The 21,953-nt window shown below is 40.0% G+C and overlaps 1 protein-coding gene across 1 annotated transcript in view; it reads right to left on the bottom strand.

The window, feature by feature from the left end:
* pcsk5a (proprotein convertase subtilisin/kexin type 5a) overlaps positions 1-20,141 on the bottom strand; it is a 32,897-nt gene extending 12,756 nt beyond the window's left edge. Inside the window, exons 1-22 of the mRNA XM_044334574.1 lie at positions 19,623-20,141; positions 17,884-17,988; positions 16,641-16,814; positions 16,352-16,495; positions 15,984-16,060; positions 15,638-15,726; positions 15,348-15,520; positions 12,660-12,866; positions 9,269-9,369; positions 9,077-9,180; positions 7,956-8,076; positions 7,495-7,683; positions 6,233-6,369; positions 5,987-6,109; positions 5,693-5,795; positions 5,251-5,441; positions 4,280-4,364; positions 3,720-3,823; positions 3,416-3,554; positions 3,056-3,171; positions 2,528-2,630; positions 1,819-1,955 (exon numbers count right to left, since the gene is read on the bottom strand). Of these exons, the coding sequence (XP_044190509.1) occupies positions 1,819-1,955; positions 2,528-2,630; positions 3,056-3,171; positions 3,416-3,554; positions 3,720-3,823; positions 4,280-4,364; positions 5,251-5,441; positions 5,693-5,795; positions 5,987-6,109; positions 6,233-6,369; positions 7,495-7,683; positions 7,956-8,076; positions 9,077-9,180; positions 9,269-9,369; positions 12,660-12,866; positions 15,348-15,520; positions 15,638-15,726; positions 15,984-16,060; positions 16,352-16,495; positions 16,641-16,814; positions 17,884-17,988; positions 19,623-19,772 (2,872 nt within the window). The 5' untranslated portion in view covers positions 19,773-20,141. The remainder of the gene's footprint in view (positions 1-1,818; positions 1,956-2,527; positions 2,631-3,055; positions 3,172-3,415; positions 3,555-3,719; positions 3,824-4,279; positions 4,365-5,250; positions 5,442-5,692; positions 5,796-5,986; positions 6,110-6,232; positions 6,370-7,494; positions 7,684-7,955; positions 8,077-9,076; positions 9,181-9,268; positions 9,370-12,659; positions 12,867-15,347; positions 15,521-15,637; positions 15,727-15,983; positions 16,061-16,351; positions 16,496-16,640; positions 16,815-17,883; positions 17,989-19,622) is intronic.
* Between the last annotated feature and the right edge of the window lie 1,812 nt (positions 20,142-21,953).

Genomic DNA, 21,953 nt, shown 5'->3' with positions numbered 1-21,953 from the left:
GACAATGGAGCAATAACAGGAATTGAGGGGGGGGGGGGGGGGGGGGGGGGGGGGGGATGGGGAAGGACATGCAACAATAGATAGATAGATAGATAGATAGATAGATAGATAGATAGATAGATAGATAGTTGACTTTATTAATTTATTAAAATTAAATTGACATAGCAGCCATATACATTAAATTACAGATGACAACAGGTACATAAACACAAATATTCAGTCATATTCAAGTCTAGTTCATGAGCAGTTAACTGTCAGCGGGTCTGGCAAATGCAGATGAATTACAGAGTCTGATAGCACCTGGCAGGAATTGACCTCCTGTATCGCTCCTTTACAAGCCGGGGTTGAATGACTCTGTTGCTAAAGGTGCTCTTTAGTGTGGCTGACATGCTACGTAGGGGGGTGGGAGGCGTTATCCAGGATTGCCAGCAGTTTTGCCAGAATTCTGTCCTCCTCCAGTGTGACCAGCTTGGATCTAATGACAGACCCAGCCTTCTTTATGAGTTTATTCAGTCTGTTGGCAACCTTTGCTTTAATGTCTTTGCTTTAGCACACCACAGCATAGAAGATGGTGCTCGCAACAACAGATTGATAGAAAATGTGGACCATCTGGTTGCAGACATTGAAGGATCTGAGCCCTCTCAGGAAATAAAGCTGACTCAGGCCCTTCTTTTGTTGGACCATTCCAGTTTGACCAGAGAAGGTGGAGCCTTCTTTTTCCTGAAATCCACCACAATCTCCTTTGTCTTGACCACATTCAGCTGAGGTCTCCAGCTGCGTCTCCAGCCAGATGCAAGGTTCATGTTCGACAACCTTAACCTCAATCAGGTAGTTCTTAAACTATAAAGCAAATAAATTATCTAAGATCTAAGCTAAGACGAGGTTCTTTCTTTTTAATAGAATTTGTAATAGCACCATTCAAATTGTTCTGATGACATAAGTGTCTGTTCTGTTTGTAATAAAATTAATTAAATCCAAAAACAGGTCTCAAAATCACACAAAGATGTGTCAATATGTAAAATACTGTCATGTTACTTATTTTTAGGGACATTGCTTAGCCTACTAATGCTATGTAACCCTTTGAATTAATATGTAATAGTAGTAGTGTATGTTATTTTTATATTTAAGCAGGATCTGCTTTTTCTAATGTACTGAGTGATTTTGAAGTTATTTCTTCATTGCAATGAAAGAAAACGTTTCAGTGACTGACCCTCATCGGCCATCAAATAATGCCACAGGCTTTAACAGCCAATCAAAAGGAAATCTCAAACACCTGAGACACTTGCTACATCAGTTACTGATAAAACCATCCTTGAAATCAGAATATTACATCTAAAGAAGACATGTGAAAAATTCTATAAAAGATTAGATGGGCAATACAAAATTATTGTTTTTTATCATCAGAAAAGTTGGGATTAGGACAGATCAGACAATAACAAGACACATTACCAAACTGTAAATATCTTCATAACCTTGATTAAAAACAAATAAATCATACATTTATTAATTACATTGTGAATCTGATGCCTGATGAAGGCCCATGACTGAAACATGGTGTCTTTGGTAAAAGGAATTCAACTATTTCTTTCACATGATTTCATTTTCCTATGCATGTGTCCACCACTTGTGCATTAGATAACACTTAGAATGACTGGAGAGAAGAAAATAAAGTATTATTCCCTGGTTCCCAACCAAATCTGCTTCTGTTTTGCAATTTTTTTCTTTCCATCTTTGATTCCCCCTATCCCTCTCTCTCTCTCACACAAACTGTGCATACACGCACTCACACACAGCATAATTTACTTGTTTAGTCCTCACCAGTGTCACAGCTGGTACAGTTGGCAGGCCCTGCATCTACACAGGTGGCACAGGTGTGGTCACACAGGTGACACTGGCCACCTGACTGGTATTTGCCCTTGGCACACTCCAGCACGCAACGGCCCTCATCTAGAGCCCTGCGGTCGACAAAAACATCAAAACAACTTTTTCAGCTGCAGCGCCACAAACTCAACAGATACAAATTATGTCTACGCAGATGAGTTGAACTCATTTACATCACAGCACGTAACATATGGCAGAGTTAAACAAGTGAAGCTGAATGTGTTGACACAGGGAGAAGAGAAGGAGGGGTGGGCGTTGTTGGTTAAGCTATGTGGGAGTTTTTAGCTATGCTAGCAGTGTGGCTCTGGGGATGGTAATGTCAGTTGCTCCACCACTTTGGTGCAGACTGAAATATCTGAAAAACTATTGAATGGATTGCCATGAAATTTTGGTACATACATTCATAGTTCCTAAACAATGTGTCCTTATAACTTTGGATATCCCCTGATTTTTGCTGTTGATGCTGTTTGTTTAAAATAGGAGATTTAACATACACACTTCTTTGTCATTTATATTGAATTGATCAGTGCCTTACTGTCTTCGATTATTTGTTTTGTAACAATACACCACATCTTACTCAGAGAAACAGTGGAATGTTTTTATTCACCCCTCTGACCCTGAATCTAAAAAGCCAAGTCCAACTCACCGTGAAGCCACACAGCTGATGCAATCTTCACTTTGCGGCCCTGTGCACTTCGCACACATTGCATCACACGCGTGGCACTTCCCATTACTGTCCTGGTACTCTCCTGATAGACATACAGCACAAGAACAGCACTGACTCAGAAATGAATAACCATCTGAGGCATAGAGGTGGGCTTAATGTCAGGTGCCAAAGAATAGAAGGCACATAGAGTATACACCAAACAGCTCCACACTTTGTTTTTACAGATAAACAAAGCTGACTTATAGTTGACTCAGAATGAAGTGTGATGACAATACATAACACATTGCAAACATATACATGTAAAGTTATAAAAGTCCATAAAACTTTATGCTCTCATCAAACATTAGTTGCTGTTGTCCATATATGATATTAATTCGAAAAGGAAATAATTGTCTTTGCTAAGTTAAAGAAGTTGGAGAAGTAAGAAGTAAATGTGTCAAGGTTGCATTATATTTATCTAGAAGCAGTGAGACGATACATAATAGACGAAGAGGACGGTTGACTGACCGTCTGTGCACACAGTGTTAACAACACACAGTCCCTCCTGCAGGCTGTGACCACTGGAACAGCTGCTGCAGTTCCCCTGGCTCGGCCCCACACAGGTGAGACAGCTGGCGTCACACCTGAAGAGGAGAGCACCGAGACTGAACACATGCACAAACAAACACACATACTGACCAAAACACATACAGAAAAAAAACTACACCCATACAGGCACAACAACAGCAAACAAAAGTGTGAAAACAAGCACCAACACACTCTCTCTCTCTCTCTCACACACACACACAGAAGCCAACCACCAGAACAAGGCCTGCCATCAGCAGATAAACAACCCACCCACACCTGAACACACACCAGAGAGCTCACCTCCTACATATCCTTTGCCCATCAGCTATCTCTGGGTTTGGCTCCATGGCGTAGAAGCCAGCACTGCAGGAGGGCACACACCTCCACTCCTCCATCAAGTACCCTTCTGCACAATGGTTGCATGCTTGAACACCTGAACCTGATGGCGCATGAGGCACAAACAAACATGTTGGACAAAGGACACAAAAGGAGTACTGCAAACAACGACAGTCACGTCTTGTATTTTAATGACATTTAAACACCACCCAGAAATTTTCGTACTGTTTATTACTGCTGACCCCTGACCCTTAACCTCCACTCTCACCTGCACAAGTAGCACAGGCCTTGTCACAGGGCTTGCATGTGCCTTCCTGCTTGTCATGGTAGAATCCTGCTGCACAGCTCCGCTGGCACCGATTCCTCTGCAGACTGGAGAGGGCGGAGAGAGCATGTGGCACCGTGACACACACAGCCAATCATGTGACACCGTAAAGATGACTCACTGCCATTAGACTGCAGGCTCAGTTTTCCAACCCACAGCACACCACCACAAGCACTTGGTGAACTGAGTCAGTGAACACTGTATTCCGGAAACTTCTAAATCAACAATATGGTGAATATGTCAGATATGTTTTGTCCTTCTCCCGTGATGCTTTGATGATATTTGCCAAAATGGAAATGCTTTTAGAGCTGTGTGTGCAACGGCAGAGATAACGCTTTCTCATGGATACAAAAATGATATTAAAAATACTGTAGCTTTTTCTAATTGTTATGATGCTGCAGAGGTTGAGTGCACAGGGAGAATCTGTATTCTCAGCGGCTGGAAGAGAAGTAGCAATGTTTACCGAGCAGTTAATTCAAGCATCATCAGAGAATTTGGTTCACCTCGTGTCTGCTTTGCATTCTGTGCAGATGCTGTAGGAGGTGCACTTCAAGCAGTTTTCACTGCACTTTCTGCACATATTTGTATCTGTGGGGAAATCAAACAATACACACGGAATACACATCAGAGCGATTAATCAATCTTACTCACTCACCCCTCAACCGCAGTTACATCAACTGACTATTCATTAGCAGTCTCATATGCAGCTGCAAGCAGCTATTCTGTTAGCCATGGATCCTTAAAGATTCATGTGAGGATATTCCTTGTCTTATTAAAAGATAAGGCTCTATATTGTTATTATTGTCAACAAATGTCTTGTGCAGAGCCAAACCAACAATGAATTGATCCCACTTAATACCTAAGTATTGTGTGTGTATCCAAAGCCTGATATATCAGATTCCTATGTGCCGTAGAGCTGTGTTATTGTCCAAAAACTATTAAAAACACGTTAGTGAGTCACACTGTTGCACTGGGTGATATGTTCTGTTGTCATTAAGATTATGGTCATGGTAGTTTGTTTAGAAACGGCTCCAGAGACTAATAACAGAGATCATGTTTTCAGTCTCCAGCAAGTAGTGTCTTGTGCAGCAGACGCCACAGCTTGTGCCAGGTAGGTGGTTCCATTTACTGTGCTTCACCAGCTTGACTTTGTACTGAAGTTCTTTAAGAAATTAACAATGTAATACAAAGTCAAGAGGTTGTGATATGTAGCACAACAATCTTGCGAAGCTCTGTAAATGGAATTGCGATCCTGTGCATGAGCAATGGTGTCTGCCGTACAGGTAACTACTCTCTGGAGACTGAAAATGTGACCGCTGTTATTAGTCTTTGGAGCCATTTCTAAACAAACTACTGCGCCCAAACTCTTCATGGCAAAGGAAAATATCACTCAAGGCAATGGTGTGGTCTAAAGCATAGAGGAGGAATAATGTTATGAAATTCATAAGGTTATGTTTAAGGCCAGAAATCCTACCGTGGTCGAGGTAGTAGTTATCCCCACATAGAGCTGTGCAGGTATTGGTCCCCTCAGTCAGGTGATGACCAGGTTGACAGGAAGTGCATTGGTCACTGCGACTTCCAGTGCAGCTTGCACAGGAGGAGTAGCACCTCTTACAACGCCTGCGGTCGCCCCAGAATCCCCTGGGACACTCTGACACACACATCCTGTTGGAGAGACACGGACCAAAGCACATAGAGGACAAGAAGTGGAACTCTATAAATGAGCGAGAGTGCAGAAATGACATTCTAGGTCCATTTTCACCATTATAATGTGAAAATGGATGATTTAGCATAATATATAAACATGTGGACTAAATAATGGATGATTATTTTCACATGCACTATGTGCATATTTACATATTCTGTATACTGCACTCTTACTAACTGTACTCTGTGCTCTCTGTAATCATGCTAACCTTGTGTTGTTCTTGAACTTGAGAAAAAAGTGTAAGCATGTGACACACTGCTGGGGGCTGGGCCCCTCACAACCATCGTCACTGCATTCTGGGTCGCAGGGTCCTGGAAGGGCAAATACTTGCAAAGTCACTGCACCATCATGGCAACAGAGAAGTTATTCAGTTTGCTGATTTAGTTCCATATTTACTTAAAAAAATGACCTCACCAGACATACACTGTAAATCTGTGTTAGAGTCCATTTAGCTGCTGTCCGGACAGCTTAATACCAGCATGATGTCGAGTACATGACTCACCACTGTATTCTTCAGTGAGGTCACTATCCATCGGCATCTCAGCTGATCGGGCTCGCTCGCGATGCACGGGATACGGTTGCTCTGCGGTGCCATAAATCACCAGAGACCACTCCTTTAGCATCCCTGCGAGAAACAGAAAAAGAACGAGCTATGATGTTTGTCTCAGGAGGCCTGCACTGTATTTGAGCTGTTGTTCTAGTTGAAGTTCAGTGTATGTTTCATAATACTGAAAGAGGAAGAGCAGACCCAGTTCAGAGTTGTTTCTCTTCCGAGAGGGAGTATCCTGGATTTTCAAAGCCCACTCCCCTGCTGCCTGCTCCCCCCAGCAGTGAGTTGTCATGAATTCCCAGTTCTGAAATCCCTCGGTGGAGTCGTCAAGAGGCCTAAACCAAAACATCACATCATCATGATACTACTACTACTACTATTGTTACTACTACTTATACTACTACTACTGCTGTTGTTGCTGTTGCTGCTGCACTACCAGTCCTATTACTACGAATACTACTACGAATACTACGAATACTACTATTCCTACAGTGATGATTAGAACTATTGCCACTACTATTAGTATTGCTGCTAATACTGCTATTGTTACTACTAATATGATTATTGTTAGTACTGCTGTTGCTGCTGCTGCTACCAGTACTTCTAATAGTAATAACAATATAGTGGTTTATATTATGCTTATGTTAAAATACAACAATATTAAAATACTCCAATACTCCCATTCCAATTTTTACTTATGTAAAAGTAGAGCAATATTATCAGCCCAATGTATTTAAGTATCAATAGTAAAAGTACTTAAATATACAAGATATACAGCATATATATATATATATGTATATATATATATATATATATATATATATATATATATATATAATCAGATTATTTTTAGTAGCAGTAATGTAAGCAGCATTTTGTACAAAAATGAGTTGCATTGTAAATAGTCACTATATCTGTCAAATAATGTAGTAGAGTAAGAAATATAGCATGTAGGGTAAACAGAAGTACCTCAAGATTGTACTTCTACACATATCACATTGTGAGAGTGAACCAGAAAAGTAAAAATGAATGCTGTAAAATCAAAACAATGAGTTGAAAAATGCTTCAGCAAAGTTATATGATAATTATCTGTGGGTTTGTAATATGGCTGAAAAATATTGGTTTAAAGCAGTTATGAGAAGGGTATTTGAGCAAAGTTGTTTTTTTGGCATTGCAGACTAAACTAAGACCCTGCATGTGGTAGAAAATTGCCAGAAATTAATTTTGCCAGAAACTTGCCCAGATACCAGTTCCCTTGAAACACCATATGAGCATAACTCCTGCGACTTTGCCAGTCGTGTTTGCCAAGATCCACAGTTTTTCCCCCCTAATGGGACAATGTGCCAAATTGAAGAATTTGGCACTGTTGGGGCTTTTGCTGTGCTCTAAACAAAAAATGAAGCCACAGGGAGAGTGTGGAAACATTTCCCAACAGTCTGTCTATAATTGCTCTTGGTTACCTGTTAGCAAGAAGCTGTGACATGGTGCCTGAAGGTGATGTGAGCGTAATGGAAAGGTCGCCGCGACGACTGTGAGTGATGGTAACACGGACAACGACATGCTCCACATAAACAACATGCTGCAGGGACTTGCTAGAGCAGCCTGTAGTCTCATATGCGAACATCAACACTGAACCTGGATGAATTGTTCTGTCGTGAGAAGGAGAGAGGAAAAGAATAAAGAGACACAGTGAGCGGCAGAGAGATAAGAGAAGAGTCAGAAAACAAGAAGCACAAGAGAGAGTTACAAGGAAAGGAGCAGCAAAAAAAAAAAAAAAAAATGACACCCATTAAAGTGTGTGAGAATCAGTGTGAGAGTAAGCCATGTGAGACAGAAATAGATAAAGTGTGATAAAAGGAGAGGAATCAAGGGAAGTCCCGACTCAAAGTGGAGATCTCTTGCAGTGTGGTTGGTGCGATACCTGCTCAGCTGGATGGGAGCCTCCTCCACACACACATGCTGTGAGGGGACTTGTTTCCACCGCTCAGCCTGCTTCACCAGGCTCTCAGCATCCAGTAGGCCAAAGCCGTACAGGTGGCTCACTGACACACACACACACACACACACACACACACACACTACACATTAGCTGGGGCATTAAAGGCTATAAAAGACTTCACACACTCCTGGGACTTTGTAGGCGTTTATCACTGTTCTGCTCACAGTATCTCATTAGTTTGTATGCTCGCTGTTTTACAGTTAGCTTAAAAAGAGCTGAGAGAACATTTACCAAAATATGCTTATCAGAACTTATCTTTGCTCGTCTTCTTTATTGTAAGTTTTGATAGGATTGCATTCAAAAGACATGATGTAATTGTTCATTTTCTTCTGGCAAATATTGAAAGTAAAGAATGTATGGATTTAGAAATGAAAGGGAACATATGCACATTTCCAGGTTTATATTTATATCTTGGGTCTCTACTGGAATATCTTTGCATGATTTACAGTTAAATAAAATCCTTATTTATCTTATAGTGGCCCTTTACGCAGCCCCTCAGTTCAGCCTCTGTCTAAAACAAGCTGTTTTAACTCCTGTCTCTTTAAAGCCCCCCTCCTGATGAGCCCACTCTGTTCCAATTGGACAGTTTCAGGAAGCTGCCCCTTGGCAGACTTCCAGCAGCTCAAGAGGCTACGTCAACAAACCATGAAACAAACTATAGTAGTAGGATTTCACTACTTTTTCTCGTTCTTTACTCTAAATATCAGTTTCTCAAATATATCCATACATGTTCGAACCTGAATCCGATTCGAAATATGAGCGTGGACAATGCAAACAACACATAGAGAAACTTAAACAACAACTTTAGCAATAAAGACGATGTCAGTTTGTCGGCAAGGTATAAAAAAACGTTGCAAATGAAGCATTTCGAGCAGGTTGAAACCCTGGGCTTTGACTTGCAGGGAACATTTCTAAATACATTAACCTCAAGATTTGGAACTTTGACCATATTTAACATATCCAACATCATAACAGTATAAAAATAACAGAAAACCACAAAAAGCATGATACATCCTCTTTAATCAGAGATACAATGGGAATACCTTTGTATCCGGCTCCATTTACACGCCAGTCAGAAGCAATAAGATGATGAGTTTTTGATGTTCGTACAATAATGTGCTGCACATCCCTCCAGGTTAGCAAGGGGCTGAGAAAAGGTCAAACAGAGAAAAACATCATCCTCACATCAGCCGGTGTCTGCATGTATGGATTAAGTGTGTGGGACAGCTGCGTACTTGGCATCCAAAGTGAGAGCGATGACACCTGCCGCTATGGAGGAGGACAGAGAGGTCCCTGATTTAGCTCTGCTACAGCTCTGCTGTGGACCCAAGGTCACCTGTCAAGGACAGAAGCTTTTTAAAAATATTTAATATATTATGTAATATCTAAAAAAAACAAAAGAAAAGAAAAACTTAACAGTTTTCTCCTGTTATCACACAGAATTGTGCTTTTCTGCTTCATCTAATGGCACTAATGAGGAAGGCAGCACAAGAAATATTTTGAATGGAAGATATACCATGAAACAATATATTGTACATTTGTCTACCATCAAACATTTTGCTACACCTTTTTTTATGTATTCATATGTATCAGACTATTGTGGGACCAAGACTGCAGTATTGAAATGCTAAATATACAAGATTTTTGCATCAATGTGTTGATTTGTCAGGTATTTTATAAAAACAGACATTCCTGTCTGGTTATTGTGTCAATTAAACAGTTTCTCAATTGATTTTCCTGAAAACTGAATATACCACTATATGCATATTAAACTTTCAATGCAAAATTACATGTACCATGATCCATATTGCCTTCTCCTACTTACTTAGTAAACCACCTGAAAGTTATCACACCATTTATTCCACTATACCTGTATATTAGAGCGCTTGTTTGAACAAGGACTCTAAAATTTTATTTAAAAAAATGCTTAATCCTCCTTTTTTTAATTTGTATTGCCACTTTTATATAGCCATAATCATGACCAAATTATATTATCTTGCAGAATACCATCAGTCTTCTTTTTTAATTGCATTAACAATTAAAAATTTCATTATTATATCATACAGAATGGTCCTGGTTATCTACTATAACAGATTGCACAAATCCTTTTCAGAAAGCTCAAATTATGTATGCTCAAATATGGATTTTGGAGATACGTATTGCCAGGTGCGCATGAGTGTGTTGTTGGCATGTTGTTAGGTGTGTGAACAAAGAGATTCTGACACAAGAAAACACAGGTAGAGAACCCCTCAGTAAGTCCGAGGCCAGAGGCCCTCAGAGTTCACCCAATTTACTCTAATGAGCCACCCAGCTCTGTTTACCCATGACCCCTGCCAATAACACAAAGTGAGAGAAGTACGTGCCATCAATCAGGACAAAAATGGTAAAAGTAGGTAATTATATATCCAAACAAGTATATGTCTTCCCACATTAAGAAGCTTGTTTTGGTCTATGCTGGAAAGCTAAGTGAAAGTGCCTTAAAATGCAGCTCCTCTAATGCTTTTAAAGGAAATCTAGGCTCCAGTAATACTGTTGAAGTGAATGTGAAAATGCCCTAGAAACAGAATCATTTCATTTCTCAAAGGAGCTTACAACTAAAGCGATGATTTCACTTCTTCACTTCTGTGTCTTGTGAGTTTAAAAATGATTGTTCTACTGTACCAGGAACAAAGTTCATAGAGTGTATGTCTGGGGTGTATTTGCTTGATTGACAGGTGTCTCAGACTATCACACTCAACTGCAGCAGTTGTCGCTTGCTTGCTCCCAACACTACTCCCCCCTCAGCCTCCGCCTCATTTACCAAATGTCTGGCTTTAAAGTTATAATCTCAAAGATTTTCATTTAAATAAATGTCTGTTAAATCACTATCTATCACCCAATGAGGTAACACAATGGTGATTGAGCCTATGGCCTGCTGATGAAAGCTCTTGCATTTGCAGTCTTGGGAATATTATGAATCGGGTGTTGGTGGCAACTTTCCTGCCATGCATTCACATCACAAGCGGCGCAGTTAGTGAAGCGTTTTCCATCACTCAGTGGTTGATCTGCCAGAGAGGGTAGGTGGACCTAACACAACAGACTCGCTCTTCAATTCACTTGTGCTAGCGTGACGTTGCACAGTGACTAGGGGTGGAGCCATTATGAGGTTACATTCCTGTCTCTGTCTCTCTCATCTGCTCCACTCTGTATGTCTCTGTGTCATGGATCTATAAGTAGGTGCAGGTCTGTCTGTCTGGCAGAGCTGAGCTTTGGCTGAATGGTCAGTGCAGTTGTCCATGGTCTGGGAGATCAGGGTTTGAAGCCTGGTGTGGTAACCCTATTTTGCAATGCAAATTGCAATAGTTTATTGAAAAACCTATTTTAACACTTTAATAGCCTAAAATTAGATGTGAAATAAAGGATTCTTAAGCATATTTCCACTTTTATTTGAATACAAATACAAATAATTTTGCTGGCTCAACAAATACAGATATAAATACAAATACTGGGCTCCCTGCACATCCCTAACAGTGACACTGTGAGGATCTCTGGGAGTGAGGTCCAAAAACACACCTGCAATTGTTGCTTATAACGCCATACAGTGCCACTAAAGAGAACTACTAGACTACTAAAACATCCCTTAAAGACAAACTGAAGGTACAAAACTTATCAAAAATGTGTTCATATAATGTTATTGTCAAAGGAGAGAAAAAAAGTCTTTGCAAATATATCAGAAATGCCCCCCTGTGAGGCACTGAGCGGCTGTTACGCCCTCAGAGGCTTGAAGACAAAGTGTTAGCAAAATTAATATCATAACACATCAATTATCATTTATTGCATAATCTCTGTTTGGTGCTGCAGGAAAAGCAAGGACCCATAATAAGTGCAGTATTAGATCCAGCTATTCTTGGATGGACAGACCTGATCCACAGTACTCTTATTTATCATTCTCAGTTTTATATATTTTTGTATTTGCAGTTATAGGTGTGATGTCAGTAGATTAAAATGTTTCAGATTTCATGGCAGGTTAAGATAAAGGGAATTATTATTATTATTATTATTATTATTATGGGAATTATTAATTGGAAGTTTACCAATTTGACACTGTCTCTTTTTTCCTTATAGTAACAAATTACATAGGCCTTGAAAATTATTCTGAAATTATTGACCTGTAAAATAAAATGTTACCAGACAATCTTGAATGACATTAAATCAGTCATGACTGTGGAAACATCTAAAAAATAATAAAATAAAATAAAAATACATAAAAAACATACTTACCTTTATTGTGATATCTAGTTATGTAGATTGTTTTGGTTTTGAGGTGTAGTCTGCAGTCAAGTGTTTTGTTTTTTGTTTTTCAAGTGTTTTTTTGATAAGATTTGGGTCAAAGTCCCCTCAATAACAGCAAAGAAGCAATACGCAAAGTATGCTTGGAGGCAATTGAGCAGGGGCAATATTAATTTGTGGATCCTACTTCTTGCACACCTTAATTAAGATGAAGTTCTGAGTGAATAATAGATAAATTCAGCACTCATATGCTTCTATTACCCGTACCAACTCATCTTAACACAGTAATGGTCTATCTTATAGTACTGTACAATTATTATGAGGATATTTTTTACGTTTCTCACAGCCTCTACTCACCACTTCCTCTGTCTCCCCACCAGTGTAAGCTGTCGCCAGTGTGGACGAGCACTGCTCCAGGTAATCTGGCTGACTTCCATGCCGTGTGCTGCTGCTGATAGAGATAGTGTAGATACTGTTGCTGTAGCCGTCACACGAACAGTGGTCACCTCTTCGCCCTCCGTTCCCTGTCGCCCAGACAAAAACAGAGCCCCTCCCATGCCGGCCCTGAGATTAATTGGGGAAGCAGACAGAGGTGATTAATTTATTAATGATATTTACACATTGATAAGGAGGAAAAGATAAGCCCTTGAAGAAAAACAAACAGCTGCAGGTGGGGCACAGACGTAAACAAACACTCTTCTCAAATATGGCGCGGTTGAGACCAGACGCTGTCCTGACTGCTCCGCTTAGACTGTGCTTTTTGTTTACTTGTATATATATGTAGTTTTCTTGTGTTCTTTCACCTCCCAGTCATCTGCACTAATAACCTACGACCTCAGCACACTTTTGAACATTGCAACTAGAACTACGTACCTTTTTTCTGAAGTTATACATGACAGCCCCACTTGGCTGAAACAGATCCTCCAGGACACAGATCCGTGGAGAAGCAGAAAGAAGAAACACAGAGGGAAACATGCCGGGGTCTGAACCAGACTGTGAGCGGGAGCATACTATCCACCCCTATCCGGTATCCTGTTTGCAAGTGTTCGATCCATGGATAACAAGCTGGACAACATCAGGCACCCAGGTCAACTTCCAACAAGACATGCAACACTAAAACATCCTTTGTTTCACAGAGACATGGCTCTCCCCTGTGGTGCCAGATCATGCCGTTCAACCAGCTGAAGCACTCTCTGTGTTTCTATAGACAGGGCGGAGGAATCCAGCAAATCTAAAGGTGGTGGGGTGTGTTTCATGACCAACAACAACTATTATGATCCAAAGAATGTTTCTGTTCTGTGGCACTCCTGCTTGCACAACCTGGAACACCTAGCAATCCACTGTTGCCCGCTCTGCCTACATCACCATTGTCGTTTATATTCCACCACAGGCGGACATGGACACTGGTCTGACCACATTACATGATACCATCAACAAACACTATGCCAAACACCCAGACACAGCCGAACTTTTTCCAACATGTCACATGTCCAACCACTGACAAACACACTGGATCACTGTTACATCCCGTTCAAGAATGGTTACAAAGCCACCTCTCTCCCGGCTTTTGGTACAGCTGACCGCTACACCATCTTCCTCATTCCAAAATATAAACAAAGGCTAAGGCAGGAAGCTCCGGTATTGAATGAGGTCAGACGCTGGTCTGCCCAGTCAGAGGCCACACTACAGCACACGTTGAGTGGACTGGGACATGTTCTGGGCGAGCTCTGATGACGTCAACGTGTTTACAGAAGTGGTGACATGCTTCATATCCAAACTAATAGATGATATAATTCCTGTGGTGACTGTCTTTCCTAATCAGACACTGAGTTGATAAAACAATCCACACTCAGACACCTGGGGTTGAGCTCCTCACTCTGCTCCTGGATCTGGAGCTTCCTAACTGACAGACCACAGGTGGTGAAGGTCGGAATATGTGCCTCCAGCACCCGAACCCTCGACACCAGCGCCCCCAAAGGCTTCGTCCTGAGTCCTCTTCTCTACTCCCTTATACCTATGATTGCATAGCCACACACAGCTGTAACACTGCTGAAATTCGCAGATGACACGGTGGTGGTAGGCCTGATCTTCAACAACAATGAGACAGCCTATCTGGACGAGGTGGAGGTGCTGTCATCATGGTGTAAGGACAACAACTTGGACCTGAATGTCTCCAAGACCAAGGAGATGGTAGTAGACTTCAGGAGGGAGAAGCAGAGGGTCCATTACACATCACTCAGGATCTACGGGACCCCGGTGTAGAAAGTGAGCAGCAACAGGTATCTTGGAGTTCACATCTCTGAGTACCTGACGTGTGATTGTATTGTAGCACTTGTATCACCTCAGGCGCCTGAGGAAATTCAAGATCTCCACATCACTGCTGAAATCCTTCTACACAGTAGGGTCTGTGCTCTCTAGAAGCATCACTGCCTGGTACAGCAATTGCAGCTCTTAGGACAAGAAAGCCCTTCACACAGTGATCTGGTGTGCCAAATACATCACCAGCACAACACTGCCCTGCCTCCAGGCAGTGTAGGTCCAGGGCAAACCGGATCATTAAGGATATTCACCACCCCAACCACAAACTGTTTCAGTGACTGCCTACTAACAAGTGTCTCTGCATATCATGGCCAAGACTGAGAGGCTGAGAAGGAGCTTCTTCCCCCAGGCCATACGGACCATAAACACTGAAAAACTGCTTTTAAAAACTGACATACACACTGCAAATTGGTTATATCTTGCCACCTATTTCTGACTTATTTTATTTTTACCTTATTTTTTATTATCTTCATATAGATTCTGTGATATTCTGTTATTTTTTCTGTATGTAGCCCCATTACTTTCCTTTTTATTTAATTTTTATACTGCTATATAGTTTTTTATGTTTCCTATTTGCAAAGTTTGTTGCAATTTCATTTCATTGCTGTTGTACATGTTCAATTATGCATGTGACAGATAAATCTTATTGAACACACACAGCCAACAAGCCTTTTTCTTCCTCTTTCACACATAAACTCTTCTCTCGCTCTCATTTTTTTCTCTCACTGTTTGAATGCCGTTCTGTAAAGCAAGACGAGTCAGAGGCCCAGGTCCCTCCAAAGTGGCGCCGTCATCCTCTGGCCCCCAGCTAGCTAAGTAAATATCAATATAATGTGGTCTGAAGCTTAGTGATTGGGCCTCCACGATGTCTGTCACATCTCCATCCAGCATACGGATGCCTACAGGTAAAGGGGGAAGAAGACCAATTATAATGTTTGAATCCCTTATATACAAGACTCTGACCTCCAGAAGTCCTTCGACATGCTATAGTTTTCATGTCGTCACATGAAACTCACCGCCAATCCGTGCATGGAAAGAGACTCCAATCGTGCACTGAGAGTTATTTGCAGCTGCAGCAACCATCCCTGCACACTGAGTCCCATGGCTTCGGAGAAAGGAGGAGAACATCAGAACATGAGGTTAGATGCATATGCATGAGGACAAGACAGGCTATTTCCGTTACATCAAACCAGTGAGAAGACAGAATTCAGACTGGGGAATTTGCATATCCATATATGCATGTAATTACTGAAAAATGGAAAGGAAAAGCATGCATTAATTAAAGTTGGAATTATGATGGGAAAAAGAAAACTGCAAAACAGGTGCAAAGAGGAATCTAGGAACACTGTAAGAAGTTCTCACTTGTTAGCAGCATTTTTGGAATTGTTTGAAGAGGGATCTTGGTCTTGCCCGTTCACATCATAGCTGGCGAGAGGATCCTGAATCAGATAGAGTAAGTAGCAGCACATAACAAGATGCCAGTGGCTATCTGTCTCTGTTTCATCAGACAGATCACAAAGAGCATTATTCACCAGTCCACTCGACAGTTAAGTGGATCAGACGTTTAATGTCCATTCCAATACTCTTAGCCAGCCTTTCCAAACCTTTGGCCCAAAAGCTCTGCCTGTAATATTTGTCTCAGCTATGCACTCTTACACTAAGAGCCCTGCCAAATTGCTTATGATTAATGTCCCCTTCCCAAGAAGAGCATCCCATCCCAGGGCACTTACATAATTTGGCTTCAGATCCGGATGCTCTTTCTCAATGCCATCATCTAGGACAGACACCACCACACCCTTCCCAGTATACCCTCTCCTCCAGGCCCCTGCAATGTTCATATGAGACTGGCAGCCTTTGGACTCATCACTGCAGAGCTGTGGAGCAAATAGTGGGACATCCAATTTAGCCCTTGGGAGTAAAGAATAAATCAGAGTCTATTTTAGGCTCTGCCTGTCTGGGTTTATGTGTCTGTGTTTCAGACTTGTGCTTAGTAAAGGGGAAAAAAAAAATCGGACTCACGATGTGCCATAGGCTGTTCCACATTTTGTTGTTGAAGTGCATTGTCTGGGTGTGGTTAGACTGAAGAGTGGCAGTAGGAGTGTGTTTGGGCTTCATGTCAGTGGAGTAGATGTAGGTGGTTCTGTAGTTTCTCTTTGCTCTTCTTTGGACCACCTGCTGTTGGAGCCATTGCACCTTAAAAGGAAGACATCAGGTACTTGTACAACTGTAGTTAGACATTTATATAGAGTGTTGTTTTGCATATAAATGGACTCAAACATTGGCTGACCTCTGGTGCATTAGTACAGTTTGTTTATGAACTTACCATCCAAAAAACAATAATCGAAAAGTGGACAGTAGAAGCAGTCAGGAAATAAGTGGAGACAGAGAGGGTTATGACATGCAAACTAACGTTAACTCCATGAGTTGTTTGAAAACGCCAACTTTGACTAAATTATGTTTCAGTGTTTCATTTTAAAACAAGAAACCTGTAAAATGGATCTTACTGTAAATATGCAGCTGATGGCTGTAAACATGATATACTAAAAGAATGAGGCTAACGCTAATGAGCTGATGATTAATGTAGAAGACATGGAAATAATAAAAATGTATTGTTCTTCTATTGCAGGGTAGAGCTAGTAGCATCAATGTATTATAAGTACAATCAGGAAAAACTTGCTTGGGCGTGGGGTTTAGTGAGTAGTCAGTTTAGCACGAAAACATGCATTTACTATGGTAACAGGGTAGGTCAGAGTTTAACCAGGAAGTCAGGTCTATAAACTGATGTGGTTTGGTTTTACTGTTTGCCTTTGTTTTCTATACCAAATTAGTTTGGCTAACCAGGGGGTTTGTTAAAAACCTGTATTATTGTCTGATTGCTCTGATTTCTTTTTGACCATATGTCATCACGTTCCCAGATCTCAGTGACTAACCTGGTGAGTACATTACTGATAGAAATACTGGACACAATTACATAAATAAGATCCAATTTAGAATAAACCACAATTATTCTTTAAATGTCGTGTGTGATACCGGGCATTTCGTTCCTCTCTGATAATGACTTTTGGCATCTTTAGGTTGGGTGGATATATGAGTGTGTACAGCCATGAGGAGAGAGGTTGAGTGTGTCTTTGTGTGTAGGAGGGGCCAGCACATGAACATGTGTGTGTGATTATGTGTTAGTATTTGGAGTTAGGGAGGGGACTTGCTGCTGATTAATAATCTAGCAGAGTCTTCTAGTTCTCCTCGTATCCCATTACTATACCTTGGTCTCCATGGCGACGCTAACAGTCACCTCTTTGTTGGACACAGAGGACCGCTTTGCTGTCTGGTGGTGGCGAAAAATGTAATAACTCTTCAGGTCTCCGATCTGGTGAAACAGATATTAAATCAGCCAAATTAATTTGTTTTCAGGTGAGGGTGTGTTTCTCATGCTGCTCTGTCACTGCACTAAATAGCTGTTAAATTATGAAACTGCAGTCGGTATCTTTCATTAAGGCAGCTACCTTACACCTGTGATAGTTTTTCAGGCGAGGGCAACCTGAGCCCACAAGACTCCAGCCAAACTGCTGCTGCTGCATGTGTATGTGTGTGTGTGTGTGTGTGTGTGTGTGTGTCTATACTGAATACATACTGAATGTGCGTATCCGTGTCTGTAATGCCATAATGTAAGCTCGATTTTTACCCATAAATTACTTAGAGCTCCTCTGAGTAATTTATGTTTAATAAAAAAGTGTCATAGGTTGGTCATTTTCTGTGAATGACAAGAATAAATTATGGTCCTAATTTATTCCCTGATGGCTCTGTTGTGAAATCTCTTGATTTCTGAGTCTTTTCAGTTGCAAAGAGTCTCTCTGGTTTATATCACCGCATATAGTGAAACATGGACCTGCAAGTTTCATTACAGCTCTCATCCCGAGGGAGTACATGTGTTGAATTTTATGGGCCCGCCCTCTATAACTTGCAATCTGTTTTATTTATTTGCTTTACTATTTATTGATTTTGGTTTTATTTGGCCATTCTGTAGGTCCATTAAAAGTCTTGACTTATTGATCTCTGTTTCTTTATTTCTTTTGTATGCATGTGTACTGACTGAATTCTTTGCAACCTTGATTGAGATGGCAATAAAGTACTTGGTTCTTCAAGGTTAACTGTTTGGATAATTAATATTATATGGACAGGGTCAGGGTAATGAAATAAAGGTCAGAGGTGAGAGAACAAAATGTGATTTTTGGCAGCTTGGTATCCTTCTCACACCGATGAACATCCCGACAGGCTTGTAGATGAGCAGCTGCTGACTGCTGATGTAAAAAGTTCCACATAAGTTAAACTCCACAACAGTTTTGGAGGAAAACTTCATACTGTACAGTATGATTAAACTCATATTTTAACTTCATTTTGCAGTTTAGTACTACCTCTAATAGTTAGGGTTATCACCTTTTTTAATCACTTTGAGACATCTACATTACCGCAGCTACTTCAAAACTGTCCAATGATGTAATCAAGGTTTTCTTAAATGTTTAACAAGATCTTGAAATGTCTCTGGTTTCTGCAAGGAAGGATGGTTGACAGTGAATTATAAACACAATGACATTTATTGCACCTGATCTCAAAACCTGTAATAAAATACAATTTATGTTACCACTCCAGTTGGATATTTGTAGTTTAATTGTTTTTAGACCTTGCAGATGTGGAGGTCTGGTAATATTTCAATATCAGTTTTGAGTATTATATTATTAGATTTGTGACAATATTTTGTACATCTATATTTTGTCTACATTTGTTTCTTGTCATGCTATAGGTGTTTTAGTAGGATGTGGCCTATGTTGAAACTGAACTCTGAGCTTCCTTATAGGCCTACATAAACAGTAAAAGACTTAAATGATTAAGTCTTTAAAATGTAATAATAAAGAATTAAAACTTTGACAACAGCTGAGATCATGAACGAAAATGCTTGCTATGTCCTTGTCAAAGAGGCTTATTTATATGTTTGATCACACTTACCTGACCCATATTTGTGAATCCATATTTCTCTGCTATCCTGTCCACAGACTCAAGGTCTTCGCTTATTCTTACAGCCCAATCGTTGGTGTAAATCTTTGCATGACAGAACTGGAGGACAGTTCCCATCCATAGTGCAAAAAAGCGCACCATAACTGTTGGAGATGAAAAGGCTGCCTCCAATTCAGACTCTGTACAGGTGTTTCATGCGTTGTCCCTGCACTCTGTTCTCCTGCTAAACGTGTTTCTCATTGCGTGAAGGTTTCATTGAAAATTGACATCCACTGGTGTAAAGATTGCGTGGTTAATTAACAGATTTCATCAGATGTTCTGCAGGGACGGAAGGATCCTTGTCGGCTGAAGTTGTCAGTCTGACTTGACTGTCCTTCACTGGGAACCGGCAGCTATCAGATTACAGCTTCAATATGGGAGCAAAGGATCAGCTAGACAGCGTCCTTTATAGAGATCCGACATGTGGGCTGCAGCTCAAAATGTCCTTGAGGTGCAGCCTCACCTGTATGTAGCAGTTTAATCAAATAGGCCGTCGCTTTCCGTATTAATTTACCCTGCTAATTAAAAACATATGTGTATCATGTTTAAGAAGACATCTATGTTAAATATTGTTTATATATGTATATATATATATATATATATATATATATATATATATATAGGCTGGATACTGAAAATTACAATAAATTTGTAGATTAGTCTATGATGTCATCTATGTTGGCCCCAATAGTTAAATAAAGGACTTTCTGTGAATACCATTACTACAAGTACTACTACTACTACTACTACTACTACTACTACTACTACTAATAATAATAATAATAATAATAATAATAATAATAATACTTGTACATTTATACTTTAGCATGGTGGAAAACATACTCAAATACTTTACTTAAGTAAATGTTGCACTACCTTGTAGAAATTACTTAATTACAGGTTAAAGCTGTGCATTTAAACTGTTACTTAAGAAAAGTAAGTAAGTAAGCAAAGCAAAAAGTACATATTACATATACAGTATAAAGTATTAGTTGTAGTTGTTTTATTATTACATATTAGATTATAATGTGCATTATGTGAAATGTTGTAGTGTTAATTTATAACTTATTTACATACTATCTTACGTAGTTTAATCTATAACAATGCATCATGTCTTATAAACTCATATTTGTTGTATGTAAAATCTAGCTGTAAGTTAAATGTAGTGAATTAAAAAGTTTTATAAATATTTACCTCTGACATGTAGTAAAGTAGAAAGTGCCATGAAATGGAACAACTCAATTAACCTAGTACAATTATCTCAAATTTGTATATAGGTACAGTACTTTTTTTTTTACATTCCACTGCTGCTCTTGTGTCATTGATGTACAGTACATGGTAAAAAATTATGTTTTACATGAATATCAAATAACATGTACTTACACCTACCTACATGAATACTCATTAGACATTAGCATGAAAAGAAAACTTAATTAACGATCTCTCTATCATCTTACATGTCAATATGTTAACTAAGTTTCTGCTGCGTTTCACAAACCCCGACTTTTTGTCTCATTGGACCAAGCAGGGTACTTCTGTGCTCAGTACTGAAGCACACACATGTGTACAAACTGCTCTTTTATTTCTGAAAAGTGGAATGAATGTTTTTTTTTTCCCTCATCAATAATATGTGATGGTTATTTCAGCCTCCTTCTAGCTCCTGGACAAACCTTTAGGTTATATTTTTGTCTTTCCAGAGCAGCAGTAAGAAGAGAGTCAGCATTACAGCCACTGTGGAGTGGCTTGTTCTGCCAGTGTGACCACTCTGCTTAGATGTGTACTCTATATGTACATACTGTAAACACATTCTAGTTCACAGCCACTGTCGAAACCGATTGTATATGTGGCCTATGTGTTTGTAGTAAAAAAAAAACCCAAAAAAACCTTAACCCAGAGGATCTGTTAGCACTTTGGGGGAAAAATAATATTTGCCTGGAGGCAATGGATTATTTTTTTTGGCCACATGCCTTTCCCCTTGGCACTACAGCAGTCTGTGCATTGTGAAGCGATATCCCTTCACTTCAAAAATTCTCTGCTTTAACTGGGTCAATCTGAAGCAATCAGAAAAAAAATCCTCCACGGTGTATGAGGAGACCATCAAGATATTCTTAAATTCTTAAATTTTAATGTTGCAATTCGACACAGATAGAAAAGACTCGAATCTTGAGTGGTGATAAATTTCAGTTAGTGAATGGAGAAATTTCTCCACTTCAATGAATTCTAACAACAGTGACAACATAGTATTTTAAAGGATAGGTTCACAATTTTTCATGTCTGTCCTAA

This window comes from Thunnus albacares, chromosome 18 (assembly GCF_914725855.1).
Source record: "Thunnus albacares chromosome 18, fThuAlb1.1, whole genome shotgun sequence".
NCBI classification, from domain to species: Eukaryota; Metazoa; Chordata; class Actinopteri; order Scombriformes; family Scombridae; genus Thunnus; species Thunnus albacares.
The sequence above is the reverse complement of the archived record's forward strand: the minus strand, read 5'-3'. Positions and strand labels throughout refer to the sequence as shown.